The sequence below is a fragment of the Tursiops truncatus genome, chromosome 1 (genome assembly GCF_011762595.2).
Source record: "Tursiops truncatus isolate mTurTru1 chromosome 1, mTurTru1.mat.Y, whole genome shotgun sequence".
Taxonomy (NCBI): domain Eukaryota; kingdom Metazoa; phylum Chordata; class Mammalia; order Artiodactyla; family Delphinidae; genus Tursiops; species Tursiops truncatus.
This window is the reverse complement of record NC_047034.1, coordinates 67,884,851-67,902,985: the sequence shown is the minus strand read 5'-3', so window position 1 is coordinate 67,902,985 and position 18,135 is coordinate 67,884,851. Positions and strand designations below refer to the sequence as shown.

Below are 18,135 nucleotides of genomic sequence, written 5' to 3'. Positions count from 1 at the left end.
CTCTGTGTTTCCTGGACTTGATTGACTATTTCCTTTCCCATGTTAGGGAAGTTTTCAACTCTAATCTCTTCCAATATTTTCTCAGACAATTTCAATTTCTGTTCTTCTCCTGGACCCCTATAATACGAATGTTGGTGCACTTAATGTTGTCCCAGAGGTCTTTGAGACCTCAATTCTTTCATTCTTTTTTCTTTATTCCACTCCACAGCAGTTATTTCCATCATTTTATCTTCCAGGTCACTTATCCTTTCTTCTGCCTCAGTTATTCTGCTATTGATTCCTTCTAGAGTATTTTTAATTTCAGTTATTGTGCTGTTCATCACTGTTTGTTTGCTCTTTAGTTCTTCTAGATCCTTGTTAAACGTTTCTTGTATTTTCTCCGTTCTGTTTCTGAGATTTTGGATCATCTTTACTATCATTACTCTGAATTCTTTTTCAGGTAGGCTGCCTATTTCATCTTCACTTATTTGGTCTTGTAGGTTTTTACCTTGCTCCTTCATTGTAACATATGTTTCTGTTGTTCCTTTTTTTTTTTTTTTTTAATGGGTGGGGCTGTATTTCTGTCTTACTGGTCATTTGGCCTACAGCCCACTGGCAGGCAGAGCCAGATCCTGGAATTTCTGGCTGCAGGGCTCTGGGGGTCCTAGGGTTACTGCCTATGCCCTGGTGTGGGGGGCAGGGTCCTGGACCCTCTGGTGGACAGGCCATGTCATAAGGAAGGTGTCAGTTCAGGGAGCCTTACGGCAGCCTGCCTACTTGTGGGTGAGACTGTGTCCCCACCAATTAGTTGTGTGGCCTGAGGCATCACAGTATTGGTGGGTGGGGCAGGTTCCAGTGCTAATAAGCTAGACAGAGGATTACAAAATGGTGCTTGCCAGCACTAGTGCCCAGGTAGTAGGACAAGTTCCCAAAAATGGCTGCTACCAATGTCTATGTCACCAGGGTGAGCTCCAGTTACCTCCTACCTCTCCATGAGGCTTCCCAAGATAGGCAGGTGGCTATGAGCTATAAGCTCCTTTCAGATTACTGTTTCTGCCCTGGGTCCTGGAGTGTGTGAGATCCTGTGTGCCCCCTTTAAGAGTGGAGTTTCTGTTTCCCATGGCCCTCTGGCTCTCCCAAAAGTAAGCCCTGCCGACCTTCAAAGTCAAACGTTCTGGGAGCTCATCGTCCCAGTGCAGGGCCCCCAGTCTGGAAAGCCTGATGTGGGGCTCAGAGCACTCACTCCTCAGGAAGAGCTTCTGCAATTGTAATTATGTTCCTATTTATGGGTCATCCACCCAAGGGTATGGGTCTTGATATATCAAGACTCCACCCCTCCTACCTAACTCCTTGAGATTCCTTCTCTATATCTTTAGTTGTAGAAGATCTTTTCTGTTAGATTCCAATCTTTCTCATCAATAGTTACTCTGTTTTAATTTTGTTGTGCCTATGAAAGGAAGTAGAGCTCAGGCCACAATCTTGGCCCAAGTAAGTCTACACAACAGAATGATAAACACAAATTCAGACAATGGTAATGTAGAGGAGCACATGGGTAAGTATAGGTTATTAATAACATTCCAGTTTTGGGGTTGGGTAGTGGTTTATAAGTGTCTAAGTCATTATGAAAAAAAAGGAAAGGGGGAGGGAGGGGTGGAGGAAAGGAAGGAGAGAGAGGGAAGGAGATACAGAAAGAGGACCGAACTGTCTCCCATGCATCTCTGCTGTTTCTTACAGCCATAAGTAAATGACCACTAATGTCACTTCATCAGGAAAACTTTCAGGTAATCATTAGTGTTGTTCACTCTGATTCAATTCACTTCTTTTTAGAGGCACATGGAAGACTGCACCTCTTATCTGTGAAGTTAAAAAGGGCCATGGGACTTGTTCTAGCCAAGGAATGTAAGCAGAAAAGGTTATTTTCAGGCTGAAGCCTTTACCAGGCAGGGCACAAGTCAACATTGCCCTTTTCCCAGCCTCAGGAAATAACTCAAATATGTAGCCCTGGCTTGGTGGCATGCTTATAGCTGATGAAGAAACTAATCTTGGAGGTTAAAGGATGGAGTTCTGTGTTCTGTTGTAGGGAAAATGTTACATGTGTTGCCTGTGGTATCTCAGGAGGTATGTGATGTACCTACTGCACTGGAGCTTTAAGGGAAGACCTCTGGGAAACAATGTGAGCACTGCATGTCAGCTGCCTTGGTTCTATATTACAAAGGACAGGACCTCAGGGAGAAAAGGTGGTCTGTTTTGCAAGCAGGAGCAAAAGGAATAACTGATTCTGGGTCTTCAACAGGCAAAGAGTATGGAAAAATTTCCTTGATAAATCATCTTCAATCAGGACACACACAGACACACAGACACATATGCAGGCACTATATATATATATATATATACACACACACACACACAAAAATACTACTCCCAAAATTTTTGTCTCCATCCACCTCAGTCAAGAGCATGTATTTGCTATGTGGTATCTCATGTGCAATATAGTAACTAGTGACACAGACCCAACCTAGCAGCTGAGGGAGCTGAGCAATATTGTTTGTACATGATATATAAAACTTCTAAAATTTGCTTAGTAAAATTTGGGGGAGTAAAACAATACATTTTTTTTTTTTTTTTTTTTTTTTTTTTTTTTTTTTTTGCGGTATGCGGGCCTCTCACTGTTGTGGCCTCTCCCGTTGCGGAGCACAGGCTCCGGACGCACAGGCTCAGCAGCCATGGCTCACGGGCCCAGCTGCTCCGCGGCATGTGGGATCTTCCCGGACCGGGGCACGAACCCATGTCCCCTGCATTGGCAGGTGGACTCTCAACCACTGCGCCACCAGGGGAGCCCAACAATACATTTTTAATTACGTTTGGATTTAGTAATCTTCCAGATGTTCATTCTTTGATCATCAACATATGGGTTTATTCTCTGCTGAATACTGTTTCTAACAAAGGACTATTGAGAATATGAGGACAAATGTGTATTCAGTGACCTACCAGAAAAGTGTGTAACTGCTGGGTAAGACCTCAAGCAGCCTGAAAACCTGGGCCTGGTGGGGAGTTTGTGATTACAGTACAGGTTTGGCATATGCTGACATTCTGAAATACAGAACTCTTAAGTTCCAAAATCCCAGTATTTGGGGTATAATAAAATATTTTAGTGTTTTTCAAAAATATGAAATCTGAATGTGTATCTTAATATATATCTTGAGGAACACTTTGCATTAAAATTTCAAATTGAATAAAACTACATTCCTCTTAAAAAATGTCACCATATCCATTCCTTGCTTAAAAACCCATCCTGGTTTTACCCCAGTAAGTACACTAACATTTCAATCTTACAGGATATCACAGTGTACAGGAGTACTGAAAGCTTGTTTTGTAGTCACAACATCCTGGTGGCAGACACCGGTTCTAGGCCTGGTTATAGTCTATTCCTGCAATTTTTTGTTGTTGTTTTTTTAAAACTTTGTAACGCTAGACATCTGAGAACTCATTTCTTGCTTTAATTCATCCAACCCTTGGAGTAATTCATTTCCTTGATGTTCTCAAAATAGAAAATATTAGCTTAGCAAACATGGGAAATCACCATCTCTCTTAATAATTGCTAAAAGAGGCAAATAACTATTTGAATGCAATGTTATCAGTTACATAATAAAAGCTTGTCTCAGAATGATGAAAATACATAGGAAGAAGTGGTTGATTCTGTCACTGAGAAAGGGAGGGAAATATATTTTCTCAGAGAACTCATTGATCTGGGGTATGAATGATGTCAAAAGTTTTGATCATGAGAGGAGTTTTTACTAAATCAGAGATTCACAAGTTGCCCTCTAAAGATGGTGGCAGGTCATGACAGCTTCCAGGAGTTGGCACACATCATAAAAAATATAAGAACAAAAATGTGGATCTTCCATGCAATTAGATGTATTCAAGGTAAAGAACTATATTTACTCTGTGATTATGTCCCTTCTATTTTGTTGTTCTTAAAATATCTTTCATGTAAAATGATATTAATAATAGATGTTAATTGAATTTTTAAAACTATATCTTACTTTTCTAGCAATTCATTTATTTTTCTTCAGACTTTCTATGTAGACTTATAGTTTCTGGTTGCCTGTACATACTTTTGAGCATATTGTGGAAATAAGTATGATGGTTTTATAATTTGTTTTGATCCAGTGAATGGGGTGTAAATCTATGTTGAGACTCATCTTCTCATATATATATATGTATTTTTTTTTTCTCTTTCCTTCTCTGTTGAGCAACAAGGCAGCCTTTTCTACAGCTCCCTGACGTTGGGAGAAGGGATAGCGATTAGTTCTGATTGCTCTTACCTCAGATATTTAGTCAATGTGGAGGGAGTCTCTTATAACTTTTCCCCACCTTGAAAATCCTGGATTTTTTTTTTTTCTTACTGTGAAGTCATTTAGAAAACACACTTTGTCTTGTATCAGTGGCCTCTTGCATCTAGGTAAACCAGATTCTGCCCCTGGCATCAGCTGTTTGAGATGAAGCGGAGACCTTGATATCTTGCAGGAAGGGACATCACGTTTGGGTTTTTTTATGCGCTGCCTGAATTGTCATAGAACTCATACTGTATTTGCTTCACTTATTGTTCCTGAGAAACAAGAGCTTTGCAGGCTTAGTGTGGGTTCTGTTGGAGATGCATGTAGGGCTCCAAGTAAATCCTTCAAGTAAAGTGCTGAAGTCCACCCATTTCTGGACCAAAGATTACTTTATATCTTTCTCACAGAAGCTACTCTCGAGGTTTGGTTTGGTTTTGTTTTTAAATATCTGGGAGACTATTGTCTTCAAAGCTTCCTGAAGTGTCAAAGCCTGAAATTTTTCCTTTTTTATTGATGTTTTTGACTTTTGTTTTTGTTTTTGCGGTACGCGGGCCTCTCACTGTTGTGGCCTCTCCCGTTGCGGAGCACAGGCTCCAGACGCGCAGGCTCAGTGGCCATGGCTCTCGGGCCCAGCCACTCCGCGGCATGTGGGATCTTCCCGGACTGGGGCACGAACCCGTGTCCCCTGCATCGGCAGGCGGACTCTCAACCACTGCGCCACCAGGGAAACCCTGTTTTTGACTTTTATATTAGTAAAATGTGCTCTACAAATATGTGCTCTAAATATTTAACATATTATATATTTATAGTAAATAATAATAATAATAATGTTAAATGTTTGCTTTTTAATCTTTAATTAGCAAATTTTTAAATTTTGTAAACATTATATTTTTCCTATTGAAGTAAATGAACTTTATGACAAGTTCTAAGTCTGTGATTCTCTGCTTAGCCTGAGAAAACCAAAATCCTCGTCTCCATTGGGCAAAGTATGTGGGCAGAAGCAACACGGGTTTTCCACCTAAAGGACACAGCAGCAATCCCCAGAGGGTCTGCAAGACAACCACAGCATCCCAATTTAGCAGGAAAATCTGCATTCCAAGCAGCTGGTGGAAGAAGGGAGAGAGTAAGAGAACGCTCCTCCACCCCTTGGAAGGAAAATTCACGGGCTGTTCTTGGTTGATCATTAAGTCTCCCATCCCTTTCCCTTTGGGATTTCACGCCTAGAAAAGAGAAAGGGAAATAAAAGTGATCACTAGGACACTTTCTGCACCTTGGTTATATTTTTTCAATGGCAATGACCAGAATCTCTTTTCTGTTGTTTTCTTCATTGCCAGGAGATGGGTCAGTGTCCACGAGTTACTTTCTTAGGAACAATAATTCCTTCAAGTTAGTGGTTCAATGGAGTGGAGGTAACAGAGCTGTGCTAAGATGTTCTCAAAATAGAAAATATTAGTCCTATGTCCTTATGAAAAAGTAATATTTGGACACAGAGACAGACACATCACGTGAAGTTGAAGGCAGAATTCTGGTGATACATCTACAAGCAGGGTCTACCTTGCATCAGAGTGGATGTCTCTGAGCTGCAGAGAACCTTCAGCACACTGCAGACTCCAAAACTGGAGAGATGATTTCTGGGCCTTTGCGGGAGTCTCTTTTTCTTACCCATTTTAAATGGTCTTCCTGCCAGCCCAAAGGAGAACCCAGTTTTGTGAAATTCCCTTACTTCCAGCCTGGATTTCCATGGATAGGACACTCTAAGGACATGAAGATGTGGAGAGAAAATAAGTGGAGAAAGCAAGTGGGCACCAAACCACCCATCGGGAAAGTGCAAAGAAGTGGGGAAAATAACAGTAAATCAATCACAGGGGTGCTGGGACAGTTTGAAATCAAAATGGAAAAGAAAATTAAGCAACTCCTACCTCTCAATAAAGAAAAAAGTCAATTACAGCTCAACTGTAGATTTTTATGTGAAACATAAAACAACAGTGCTTTTAGAATATCACACAGGTAAAGATACCTGTGAATATACCCCACAAGTATCTTCGTGACCTGGGAATAAGGAAAAATTTATTAAATAAGACACGAAAGGAACAGGAACAGTAAATTGCAATTCATTACAATTAAGAACCTCTGTTTATCAAAAACCCATAAAGTGAAAAGGCAAGGCCCAGAATGGGAAAAGAATTTGTAACACACATAATGAATAAAAGGCTGTATCTAGAGCATATAAAGAATTCCTAAAAATCCCACATGGCATTATCATTGTTATATGCACTTGAGTGGGTTATCAAAGGAAACAGTTTCAGAAGACTTGGCTACTTTAACTGTGGAGATCATGACAGGTTGGCTCCGTGTAACATCTGTCAGTTTGCTTTGTTGGCACCTTCACCCTACTTATTCCAGGACTGAACCATTTTCCTCCTCAAAATATCTTGGTGTTTATAGTTTCATCATCTAGATCTCACACATTACTAGTTAAATTTATCCCCAAATTTTTTATTGTTATTGTATTGATAAACGAGATCTTTTCTTCCATTATGTCTTCTAACTTGTTATTTAAATAAAGGGGAGAGTTATTGGTTTCTGTACATACAGTTTTGTCTCATGGTCCCACTGTGATGGTTTGTGGTTTGTTCTTAGTGCTAAAGGAGCAGAAATAATGTACAAAGAAGGGAGTATTCCTCCCCTAAAATGCCAAGAGAGTGGAACCAGAAGCCCAACTCTGTTGCAAGCCTAACATATAAAGGAAGACAAAGGCATCCTACAATTAAAAAGCAGCTGAGGCCAGGACAGGATTGCAGAAAGGGAAAGGATAGAATTGCCTATGATAAGGCTTAATGTGCTGCTGAGTGAATTGTTCAGCCATATGGAGACCAAAATATATAAGGGACCTGTTATGGATTGAATTGTGTCCCCCCAAAAGATGTTGATGTACCAATCCCCAGTACCTCAGCATAGAACCTTAATTTGAAATAGGGTCTTTGGAGAAAATCACATTAAGATATGTCATTAGGGTAAGCCCTGATCCAATATGACTGGTGTCCTTATGAAAAAGTAATATTTGGACACAGAGACAGACACATCACGTGAAGTTGAAGGCAGAATTCTGGTGATACATCTACAAGTCAGGGAACGTCAAAGATTGGCGGCAAACAACCGAAAGCTAGGGGAGAGGCATGGGACAGATTCTCCCTCACACCCTTCAGGAGGAACCAGCCCTTCTGACACCTTGATCTCAGACTTTCAGCCTCCGGAACTATGAAACAATAAATATCTGTTGTTTAAGCCACCCAGTTTATGGTGTTTTGCTACAGCAGCTCTAACAATCTGATATAGGACCCTAACTAGGGAGAAGAAATTCTAGGACAGTAGTTCTCAAAGTGTGGTTCCTGGACCAGCAGCATCAGAATCACCTAGGAGCTTTATAGAAATGCAAATTCCTGGGTCTTCCTCATTTGTTATTTTCTGTTTATTATTTTTTTTTATAAAGGCCATCCTAAGGGTGTAAAGTGGTATCTCATAGTTTTGATTAGCATTTCCCTAGTGATTAGTGGTGTGGGACATCTTTTCATGTGCTTGTTGGCTGGTTCTATATCTTCTTTAGAAAAATGTCTACTCAAGTCCTATGCCCATATTTTTTTTTTTTTTTTTTTTTTTTTTTGCGGTACACGGGGCGGGCCTCTCACTATTGTGGCCTCTCCCATTGCGGAGCACAGGCTCCGGACGCACAGGCTCAGCGGCCATGGCTCACGGGCCCAGCTGCTCCGCGGCATGTGGGATCTTCCCGGACCTGGGCACGAACCCGTGTCCCCTGCATCAGCAGGCGGATTCTCAACAACTGCGCCACCAGGGAAGCCCTGGAAATACTTTTTAAACACAACATAAAAGTACTAATCATACATGAGGATACAGATAAATTGCACTTCAATACAGGAAATTATGTCCAGTGGTCAAAAGGTACAAACTTTCAGTTATAAAATTAGTCCTGTGGATATAAAGTACAGACTGGTGACTATAGTTAACAATACTGTATTGTACATTGAAAAGTTACTAAGAGAGTAGATATTAAAAGTTCTCATCGGGCTTCCCTGGTGTTTCCCTGACTTCCCAGGGTGTTTCTGGTTTTGGAGCCTGAAATGGACCCTGTACTCACAGACACGGGCTCTCTAGGCTGGTTCCGTCCGCAGATGGCCTGTATTTCCTCTACACTGAGAATGGCGTCATCTACCAGACCTTCTGTGACATGACCTCTGGGGATGGCGGCTGGACCCTAGTGGCCAGTGTGCACGAGAACCACATTCCTGGGAAATGCACGGTAGGTGATCGCTGGTCGAGTCAGCAGGGCAGCACGGCAGACTGCCCAGAGGGGGATGGCAACTGGGCCAACACGTTTGGGTCTGTAGAGGCGTCCACCAGTGATACAAGGTTGGTGGCACTGACCACCCAGCTGGGAAAGGGTGGAGAGCTGAGTGTGGCTGGAGCAGAGTGTGTGGAAGGGAGGGTGGGAGATGGGGATGAGGAGGTAGGGCTGGAGAAGAAGAAGGAAAAAAGTCCATGTCTTGAATCACGACTTTCTCCCACCAGGTCTTTTTGGGCGGTGGGGCCTTATCATCTGCTGGCGATGGCAGGTGTCTGAGCGTTGCTGCCACCTGCCCCCCTGGATCCCAGAGCTTTCAGCTCAACTGAGAACTGCATGTGTGGGTCTTTGGTTAGTGGGACCTCCTGGGCTGTTCAGGATCAGTGTGTGTGTTGCTCTGCAGAACCCTGGTTACTATGACATCCAGGCCCAGGACCTGGGCATGTGGCATGTGCCCAACAAGCGCCCCCTGCAGCACTGGAGGAACAGCTCCCTGCTGAGGTACCGCACCAACACTAGCTTCTTCCCGAATCTGGGACACAATCCGTTTGGACTCTACCAGGTGTATGGGGCTGCAGGCTGTTCACACTTCTTTTGGTGAACAGAGAGCCAAGTGTCTGGGGTGAAGAGTAAGTCTGCTCTGGGTTCCGTGTCACTAGCAGGTGCTTGTGCTTGGCTGTTTCTTCCACCTGTGGGTCAGGTGAACTCATGTGCTACCTCTCTCAGGAAGCTGAGCTGAGCACAGGATGAGGCCTATGGAGGAGGAGAGAGGGGGTAGAGAGGGAGAAGGACAAGGGGCTTGAAGCTAGTTAGGAACCTAGCTATGGGGTGGGGGGAGTGGGAAGGAGTCACTATTATTTAGACTGATTTCTGCATATTGACACCTGAAGGCTCTAAATCCCCCAATTCCCAATGTGGCAGCTTCTCTACTGTCCTCACACAACCTGTATCTTGGGTCCCTGCAGAAATACCCAGTGAAGTACGGATCAGGGAGCTGTCAGACTGACAATGGCCCAGCTATTCCTCTGGTCTATGACTTTGGTGATGCTGAGAAAACCGCATCTTACTACTCACCAGTTGGTCAGCGTGAGTATCTGCTTCCAAAGCCCAGTCATCAATCCTTCCCTGCACTCTTGGGGAAAGTGTAAATAACAACAATGAACAATTGTTAGCATTTGTTGAACACGTACAATGTGCCAAACTCTTTTCTAGGAACTTGACATGTGTCATTTAATCATCATTAGAACACTATGAAGTTAAAATTACTATCCTCTCCAATTTACAGGATATAAACCCAGGCTTTTTAACCAATACCCTGTATGGCTCTTAAAAGAGTAAAAACTAGGTTAATGTTCACAGGTGAGAACAACTTGCAAAGTGGCAAGAAATTCTCTATGGGTCATCTATGAACAGGGACACTGACAGCCTTTGTTCCATGCTACATATTCAAAGACTTTGTAGCACTAACATCCTTAGAAGACAGAGATATTAACTCTCAATGGATTGTGCTTCCTCTTGGCCTGGAGAGGCCAGAAATCAGCACCCAACCACATCTCAAGTCTGCATCAGGATGTAGCCTCTGGAACTAAGAGTAAAGGGCAGGCATGGTCTCAGCCCTTTATATAAGATTCAGATTCTCTAAGCGCAGAGTTCCTCCTCATACTCAGCCCCAAAGAGAATAAACTATACTCTCTGAAAAGGTTTGTAGTTGCTTGACGAGCCCAATTTACGAGCTGCTTGGCAAACAGACTAAATCTGCAACTGTTTTCCTGGCCCTCTTCACATCACCCTGTGGGGATGGGACTCAGGGAAGCAGCACAAGAAAATGCTGGTACTCTGGCTACTGCTATGAATGTGAATAATACATTTCTTTGTCTCACTGTCAGGAGTTTCATATTTTCTGCCAGCATCTATGAAACTCTGGCAGGCTAACTCTTCAGCTTACAACAAGGGGAAAATCTTAGACTCATCACTGCTCTGGCCACCACCTTAAGAGTCACCAGGAGCACTACATTCTCCCTGTGTTCAGAAGATCATGTCTGCTGTGCCTGGGTGGGACCGAAAAGCCTCAAAATTCTCACTGGAAATCTCCTTGGCTGTAGCTGGAGTCAGAGCAGACAAGAGTGATGGACACACTCCTCTTGCTGTCCATGACTGGGGTCCATTTAGCTTAAAAGTGACTCAGATGAGAGGACGCTGGGTTGGTTTATAACTCACCACTTGCTTCACCACAACTTTCTCTTTCTCTTTTCTCTTTTCTTTCAACTTTCCTTGATGCTTCTAGGCAGGAAAGAGGAAAGAAGCGCAGGTTTTGCTCTCCCAAAATGTCTCAGGAGAACGGGTCGCTGCTAGAGGATGTGAAGATAATTCTCATTAATAGTCTGGTACAGCTGACAGCAGCCTTCCTGGTCATCAGATCCCAGCCCCTGCCCACTTCACCAGTTCAGCACTGCGCTATGAGGCCCCAGAGGTCAGGATCCTCTCTGCTATGACTAGCTGACCCACAGTCTAGTACAGGCTTAACACTTGCATTCTTCTGCTCAATTAATTAAAAGTGAAAACTATCATTACACCTGGGATTGTGAGGATGGGGACTAAAGAAGGATATTCCCTGGACACAGCTCTGACCACCCAGCTCCCTCTGGGAATCCCTGGGCCAAGGCCATAACAGTAGGAGTAGCTAGAAGGGAGCACAGTCTTTATCACGGCTCCCTGAGCCTCCTAAGCCACACAGAGGCACAGAGTGCGGCCCCAAGACATGCCTTAGCTTCGGACCAGAGAGGCCAGCAGTCAGCACCCAGGCCGCATCTCAAGTCGGCTGCAAAGTGTGGCTTCTCTGCATCTACATAACTCCCCTCTGGCCCAGGACCTCAGCATCCAGCCCAGCTCTACTCCTTCTGCTCCACTGCACACCTCAGGTGAGCTGAAGAAACTGCGGCTCCTGAGTGACTGACCTGCACTCGGCCCTCTGCTGGCCAAAGAGAGGAACAGCAGGAGATAGAATCTGGCCCCCGGCCCCTAAGGGGAAAGGAGAGGCACAAGGTCATTGGCTTGTCCATCTTTTCCTTCCATCCTTGCTCTTTGAACTTTCTGAGTAAGGAAACCTCAAATGGAAAGTGATGGGCTTATGAACATTCTGGAACCTACTGGAATAGCCCCCACCTCTATCCAATGCTACAAATCCTTAAGAGGCCATGGGCCCCTTTCTCTGAAACTTCCCATCTCTGAGACCAAGACCAGACCTGAGCTGGCATCATGGCTCCCCACACACTCGGATCTTGTCTCAGACTCAGAAAAACCTTCCTCACAGCACGGAGAGCTCCCTCCTTCCTTCCTCACAGATGCCAGGAGCTGAGAGTTCCCAGCCAAGTGGAGATTCAGAGCTACTGCCTCTGCAGAGAGTCCTGAGGTGGGTGAAGTGCTGAACCTTTATAGGGAGAGCAAACCACGAGGGCCCTGCCAAGCCCTGCTCACTTCAGGCTGCAGGTCCCGCCCTCGGGAGTCCTTCCCTTGAAGGTCCCGGGGCCTTGAACCCTGGCACTGAGAAGGAATGTGTGACTGGCTGGAGGGGCAGGGAGCAGTGCCCTTGGTCACACTGGTGACACTATCGTCTGAGGAGGGGGAACCCTGCTGGGTCAGAGCACATATAGTGTTACATTCTGTAACAGACTTTCAGGATGGATGGGACCTTACAGTTCTTCCCTGCAACCTGTCCTGCTCCCACCTCAGTCAGATGCTCCAGTGCCTCACACACCTCTGTCAAGACGGCATCCTTCAAGTCTCTCCTGAAACTTCTCCGTGAAGCCTTCCCTGACACACCCACCCACAGGCAAAGCTGATGGATTTTTCCCCTGTCCTACTACTGGACTTTGTCCCAACCCAGATTGTGACATGTTTCACACCGTCATGTCATCTTTTATTTACTTTTTGTTTAGAAATAATCGAAAATTTACAGAACATTGCAAAAATAAAAATAACACAAAAACTCATATATAGCTTTTACCTAGATTCACCTATTGTTAGTATTTTACCCCATTTGCTTTATCATGTATGCCCTCTCTTTATGCATACACAAACACACTTTTTTCTGAACAAGTTGAGGTAAGTTACATACATGAAGACCCTTTCCCCTAGATAAGTGTGTATTTGCCTAATAGCAATATCCTCATATATAACCACATGCAATTATCAACTTAATACTGATAACAGATGTTCTATTTTTGCTCCTTAATCTTCAGTTGGCAATTTTTTTTAATTTTGTAACTTTATATTGTTTCCCATGGAAGTAAATGAACTTCATGATAAATTCTAAGTCTATGATTCTGTGCTGAGCCTAGGCTGGCCCTGAGAAAACCGAAGTCCTTGTCTCCACTGAGCAAAATATGTGGGCAGTGGCATCACTGGACTTTCCTCCTAAAGGACTCAACAGCAATCCCCAGGGAGTTTACAAAACAAGTACAAGATCACAACTTAGCAGGGAAGTCCTCATTCCAAGAAGCTCATCGAGGGAGGGAGACAGTAAGGAAAAGTTCCTCCACCCCTTGGAAGGAGAACTCAGGGGCTGTTCTGGTCTGATGATTAAGTCTCTCACCCCTTTCCCTTTGGGGCTGCAAGGCTATTGTAGAACTATCTCTCCTTTCAATCATGTCCATCTTTGCTTTATATATTTTAATGGTCTATTATTAGTTGCATAAATGTTTATAATTGCTATGTCTTCTTGCTGTATTGAAACTTTATTAATATATAATGTCCTTTGTCTCTTGAAACTTTTTTAAATTTAAAGTCTATTTTGTCTGATATTAGCGTACCGACCCTGCCCTCTTTTTGTTAATATTTGCATGGAATATCTTTTTCCCTCCTTTCACTTTTATTTACTTTCAACACATTTGCATCTTCAGATCTAAAGTGAGTTTCCTGGAGACAGTATAAACTTGGATCATGATTTTTTAATCCATTCTGCCAATCTCTATCTTTTGATTGGAGAATTTAATCCATTTACATTTCAAGTAATCACTGATAAGGAGGGACTTACTTCTGTCGTTTTGCTTTGTTTTCCATATGCCTTATAGATTTTCATTTCTCTTCTCCTGCATTACTGTCTTCTTTTGAGTTTAGTTTATAAAATTTTTTGTAGTGAAACGTTTAAATTCTTTTCTCATTTCCTTTTGTGTATATCCTATGGCTATTTTATTTGTGCTTGACATGGAGATTACATGTAACATACTGAAGCTATAACATCATATTTGAATGTATACCAGCTTAACTTCAATATCATATAAAAACTCTCTTCCTTTATAGCTCTCCACCCCTCAGTTGTTGTTGTCACAAAATTACATCTAACATTGTGGTCCAAAAACATAAACTAATAATGTTTTTAATGCATTAGTCTCTTAAACTATGTAAAAACAAGTGTACTCTTAGTGTTTGAATTATTTGCTTACATGGATGTCTCTCCCTGCCGTTCCCCTGACTTTGCCCTCTTTCCCACTGCACTCTACAACTCAATGAACATGTCTTTGTTTTCTTTAAATCTGTTTCAGAGTTTACCACAATGCATGGCACAGTGATTCTTCAGCAGCAGAAAGGCCCAAAAATGTCTTTTTAATGAGTGAGTGAAATTGAATTGAAGTAGACTTTTCAAAACTCTCAAGAATAAAATATAATAATAGCTAGTATGTATCAAGCAGTTAGCATAAGCTGGGCACTCTTATAAGGGGTGTAATGTTATTCCATTTAATTTTTAAAAAACAATATGTGAGGACTTTACCATTATTATCTGTATTTTATTATTATGTGTATGATCTGTATTCAGTTAAAGAAACTGAGACTCAGATATATGGATAACTTTCCAAGGACCAGGTGAGTTTAGGGAGCCAAGATTTAGACTAAATACATCTATAAACATTTTTGAAGTTATCTATATTGTCTGTCTGATAACTTTGTGTCAATTTTTATTTCTACCAGTAGAGATTTAAAGGGTCCATTTCTTTCTTTTTCTTTTATTGAGGTGTAATTGACATACAATATTATATTACTTTTAGGGGTACAACATATTGATTCAGCATTTATGTACATTGCAAAATGGTCACCACAATAAGTCTAATTACCATCTGTTACCTTACAAAGTTAATACAATATTATTGACTATATAACCCATGCGATACATTACAACCCCATGACTTGCTTCTTTTTTTTGCGGTACACGGGCCTCTCAATGTTGTGGCCTCTCCCGTTGCGGAGCACAGGCTCCGGACGCGCAGGCTCAGTGGTCATGGCTCACGGGCACAGCCGCTCTGCAGCATGTGGGATCTTCCCGGACCGGGGCACAAACCCATGTCCCCTGCATCGGCAGGTGGACTCTCAACCACTGCGCCACCAGGGAAGCCCTTGCTTTTTTTATAACTGGAAATTTGTACTCAATCTTCTTCACCTACTTTGCTCCCCCAAGCCCCCTCCCCTCTGGCAACCACTAATCTGTCCTAAAAGAGTCCGTTTCTGGGCTTCCCTGGTGGCGCAGTGGTTGAGAGTCCGCCTGCCAATGCAGGGGACGCAGGTTCGTGTCCCAGTCCAGGAAGATCCCACATGCCGCGGAGCGGCTGGGCCCGTGAGCCATGGCCACTGAGCCTGCGCTCTGCAACGGGAGAGGCCACAGCAGTGAGAGGCCCGCGTAATGCAAAAAAAAAAAAAAAAAAGAGTCCGTTTCTTGAACCCCTAGTCAAGGATTATATTTGGCTACAAATAATAGAAAAACTTATAGCAGCTTAAATAGTTCAGGGGGTTATTTATCACAAAACAAAATTTCCAGGGGTAGACAATGGAGGACTGATATGAGACACAACAGTCTCAAGAGGGTACTTGACTTCTTTGATGTTCCTGCTTCACCATCCTTTGTATATATATATTTTTCAGCCTCATGAACACAGAATGGTTACTGTCTCTCCAATCATCATATCTGTATTCCAGGGAGAAAGAAGAAAAAATAATGCACAAAGAGCAATTAGACTTCTGTTCACTAGCATTTGTTACATGGCAATTTCTAGATAGTAAGGAGGCTGAGAATTTGAATATTTTGCTACTGACATTAAAAAAACAAGGAGAAAAAATGGGATTGGAGTCATGAGCTGAGTCCACCATTAGAAGCTATGATTTATCATGTTTTTATCAATTTTTAATTTTTTTTAAAAGCAAACTTCTCATCTACATTTCTTTGATTATTAATGAAGTTGAACAATGGTAACTTTGGAATTCTGATCTTAGTTGTACAAAACCTAGAAAATAATTTAGAAACAATGGTCATTTTTAAATGCTTATTCTATCATGAAACTTTGTCTCTCCATTTATTTTATTTACAACTCCTTTTCTTTAATGGCTCATTGTCTATAAATCTGATTCTCAAACCATTGTTCTCTCTCAAGGGTGATATTTCAGGCAGTGTCATTGGAGAGATCCCTTTGACGTCTCTATATAGTCATGAAGAGAACTCTCTCAGGTAGCTGAGACCACATCTGTTTTTACTCACTATTCTATCCTCAGTGCCTACCAGGTAGTAGGTGTTCAAAAAATTATTAAATCCATGCTTTAATAAATGAATCTGTGAGAGGGCAGACAGCAGAAGCAAAAAGAACTACAATCCTGCAGCCTGTGGAACAAAACAGAAAGAGAGACAAGATGAAAAGGCAGAGGGTCATGTACCAGATGAAGGAACAAAATAAAACCCCAGAAAAATAACTAAATGAAGTGGAGGTAGGCAACCTTCCAGAAAAAGAATTCAGAATAATGATAGTAAAGATGATCGAGGACCTTGGAAAAAGAATGGAGGCAAAGATCAAGAAGATGCAAGAAATGTTTAACAAAGACCTAGAAGAATTAAAGAACAACAAACAGAGATGAACAGTACAATAACTGAAATGAAAACTACTCTAGAAGGAATCAATAGCAGAATAACTGAGGCAGAAGAACGTATAAGTGACCTGGAAGACAGATGGTGGAATTCACTGCTGCAGAACAGAATAAAGAAAAAAGAATGAAAAGAAATGAAGACAGTCTAAGAGACCTCTGGGACAACATTAAACACAAAAACATTCACATTATAGGGGTCACAGAAGGAGAAGAGAGAGAGAAAGGACCCGAGAAAATATTTGAAGAGATTATAGTCAAAAACTTCCCTAACATGGGAAAGGAAATAGCCACCCAAGTCCAGGAAGTGCAGCGAGTCCCATACAGGATAAATCCAAGGAGAAACACACCAAGACACATAGTAATCAACTGGGCAAAAATTAAAGACAAAGAAAAATTATTAAAAGCAGCAAGGGAAAAATGACAAATAATATACAAGGGAACTCCCAGAAGGTTAAGAGCTGATTTCTCAGCAGAAACTCTACAAGCCAGAAGGGAATGGCATGATAAACTTAAAGAGATGAAAGGGAAGAACCTCCAACCAAGATTACTCTACCCAGAAAGGATCTCATTCAGATTCGATGGAGAAATCAAAAGCTTTACAGACAAGCAAAAGCTAAGAGAATTCAGCACCACCCAACCAGCTCTACAACAAATGCTAAAGGAACTTCTCTAAGTGGGAAACACAGGAGAAGAAAAGGACCTACAGAAACAAGCCCAAAACAATTAAGAAAATGGTCATAGGAACATACATAACGATAATTACCTTAAACATGAATGGATTAAATGCTCCAACCAAAAGACACAGGCTTGCTGAATGGATACAAAAACAAGACCCATATTTATGCTGTCTACAAGAGACCCACTTCAGAACTAGGGACACATTCAGACTGAAAGTGAGGGGATGGAAAAAGATATTCCATACAAATGGAAATCAAAAGAAAGCTGGAGTATCAATACTCATAGCAGATAAAATAGACTTTAAAATAAAGAATGTTACAAGAGACAAGGAAGGACACTACATAATGATCAAGGGATCAATCCAAGAAGAAGATGTAACAATTATAAATACATATACACCCAACATAGGAGCACCTCAATACATAAGGCAATTGCTAACAGCTATAAAAGAGGAAATCGACAGTAACACAGTAATAGTGGAGGACTTTAACACCTCAATTACACCAATGGACAGACCATCTAAAATGAAAATAAATAAGGAAACAGAAGCTTTAAATGACACAATAGACCATATAGATTTAATTGATATTTATAGGCCATTCCATACAAAAAGAGCAGGTTACAATTTCTTCTCAGGTGCACACAGAACATTCTCCAGGATAGATCACATCTTGGGTCACAAATCAAACCTCAGTAAATTTAAGACAATTGAAATCATATCAAGTATCTTTTCTGACCACAATGCTATGAGATTAGAAATGAATTACAGGGAAAAAAAAAAACGTGAAAAACACAAACACATGGAGACTAAACAATACATTACTAAATAACCAAGAGAACACTGAAGAAATCAAAGAGGAAATCAAAAAATACCTAGAGAAAAAT

The 18,135-nt window shown here is 41.9% G+C and overlaps 1 protein-coding gene across 1 annotated transcript; it reads left to right on the top strand.

Annotated features, from left to right (window-relative positions):
* The first annotated feature begins 6,566 nt into the window (after window positions 1–6,566).
* Window positions 6,567–11,165, top strand: ITLN1 (intelectin 1). The gene is made up of 5 exons (XM_019934023.1): window positions 6,567–6,658; window positions 8,472–8,745; window positions 9,077–9,235; window positions 9,639–9,763; window positions 10,958–11,165. Exons 1-5 carry the CDS (start codon window positions 6,567–6,569, stop codon window positions 11,163–11,165), a joined length of 858 nt encoding a protein of 285 aa, XP_019789582.1.
* The last annotated feature ends 6,970 nt before the right edge of the window (window positions 11,166–18,135 follow it).